Source organism: Anopheles aquasalis, chromosome 2 (assembly GCF_943734665.1).
Source record: "Anopheles aquasalis chromosome 2, idAnoAquaMG_Q_19, whole genome shotgun sequence".
Lineage (NCBI taxonomy): Eukaryota > Metazoa > Arthropoda > Insecta > Diptera > Culicidae > Anopheles > Anopheles aquasalis.
In genome coordinates this window covers 6,232,501-6,234,114 of record NC_064877.1, presented here as the reverse complement: position 1 = coordinate 6,234,114, position 1,614 = coordinate 6,232,501, and the positions used below count along the sequence as shown (strand labels likewise).

Genomic DNA, 1,614 nt, shown 5'->3' with positions numbered 1-1,614 from the left:
TGTTTGTGGTTTTGCGATGAAACGTTGCTGGCACGCGACTTAGAAAAAAAACACACACGCTCAAACCTTTAGGGCCCGATTCCTTATCACTGACTGAACACAAAACGCATCGCATCATCTTGTCGTTAGTCACCGCGAAAACGAAACATCATCCCCGGGAAACGATTATTGCGTTCAATCTCTTCACCAGTTCATCGAAACCACAGCTCACTCCTCAACTATGGGCGCTCCAGTGACTGCTCCTAGCTGATGATGGTAGCGTTCTTGTGTGGTTAGAGGCGCAACGACTCCGTTGGTATGCTGATAAGCGAGACGACCTTCTCCGGTCTCGGGAGCTAAACGTTGCTTTCGTCATAGACAAGCTCATCATACCGTCGCATAGTCCGAAAGCCGATTAGGCTGATAAGACGCGCACCGATGATCCTCGTCCGTGTGATTTGAGGTACCGAGGTACGTTCAACAAATCAACAAAGTGGACGATCCTCAATCCGAAGTCCGGCCAACCCGTCGATTCGAGCACTTCACGGCGATAAGGCTGATAAGATGCACGATCTTTTGACGATCTTCGTGCATCCCGATCGTGGCCACCGGCGATCCTCAGCGTTCAAACCGAACCGATTCGCGCGGACAGTGCCGAAGTGATCGTTAAAGGCAGCAGCAGCATGCTATAGAACCCGCGTCCCATCCACCTCCTTGGGACAATAATCTTTCTATTTTTTTGTTACTTTTGTCCAAAGAGACTTTCTGTAGTGTGGTATTCCTGTGTGCGTATGTGTGTGGAGGCGTATTTGTGAAGAGAGTTTACGATGGCGAAGCCGTTGATTGTACTATTGTTGTTCAATTTGGTGTTACTTATCAGCAGCGTTGCTGGTGTCGGTAGGTAGCAGCATCACCACGACACACCCGGAGACGGAGAAGTTTACACGTTGCTCACGGTTTTGTGTCTGCTTTCATGGGATCGCACGGGCTTTTTTTTCCAGCAAAAAGCGTCGGCGATCGTGCGCGGAAACAGGCGGTGGGTGAAACGCTACTGTCCGAGCAACTGTTCGAGATCATCAAGCTGTACCAGACCGAGGATCCGGTGGGGTTACCGGGCGCCACCATACCGGATCCGATGCGCATCCCGGACATCCGCCAATCGGTCTCGATCGCCACGATCTACATGACCAAGATGGAGGTGTACGGTATGTCCAAGTTCCGCATCCGATACTTCCACACCGAGCTGAACAGCATGGCGGTGCAGTCACAGATTGCGATCGAGAATATCGAGGTGAAAGGGAACTACACGATGAATGCGCTGTTCAACCGGGCCGATGGTCCGTTCACCGTGAACATGAAGAACGTGCTAACGAAGGCCAACGTGTCGCTGGCGGTCAATCGCGAGGGACAGCTGCATACGGACAACATCGAGCTGGACATTGCGTTCGAGGATATGGCGATGGACTTCCAGAATCTCGGATTCATGGGTAGCATCTTTCAGAGTGTGGTCAATTCGGCCTCCAACATGGTGTACGACACGATCAAGCCGTACATGTTGTCCGAGGCGTACAAGAAGATCCGCGAGGAGGTGGACGCACGAATTCAGAACGTGACGCTCGAGAATAATTTCATCTT

At 51.5% G+C, this 1,614-nt stretch overlaps 1 protein-coding gene across 1 annotated transcript in view; it reads left to right on the top strand.

The window, feature by feature from the left end:
* The first annotated feature begins 613 nt into the window (after nt 1-613).
* Nucleotides 614-1,614, top strand: part of LOC126571382 (uncharacterized) — a 1,693-nt gene continuing 692 nt past the window's right edge. Inside the window, exons 1-2 of the mRNA XM_050229855.1 lie at nt 614-876; nt 981-1,614. The exon at nt 981-1,614 is cut by the window's right edge and continues 692 nt beyond it. Coding sequence (XP_050085812.1) covers nt 807-876; nt 981-1,614 — 704 coding nt within the window. The 5' untranslated portion in view covers nt 614-806. The remainder of the gene's footprint in view (nt 877-980) is intronic.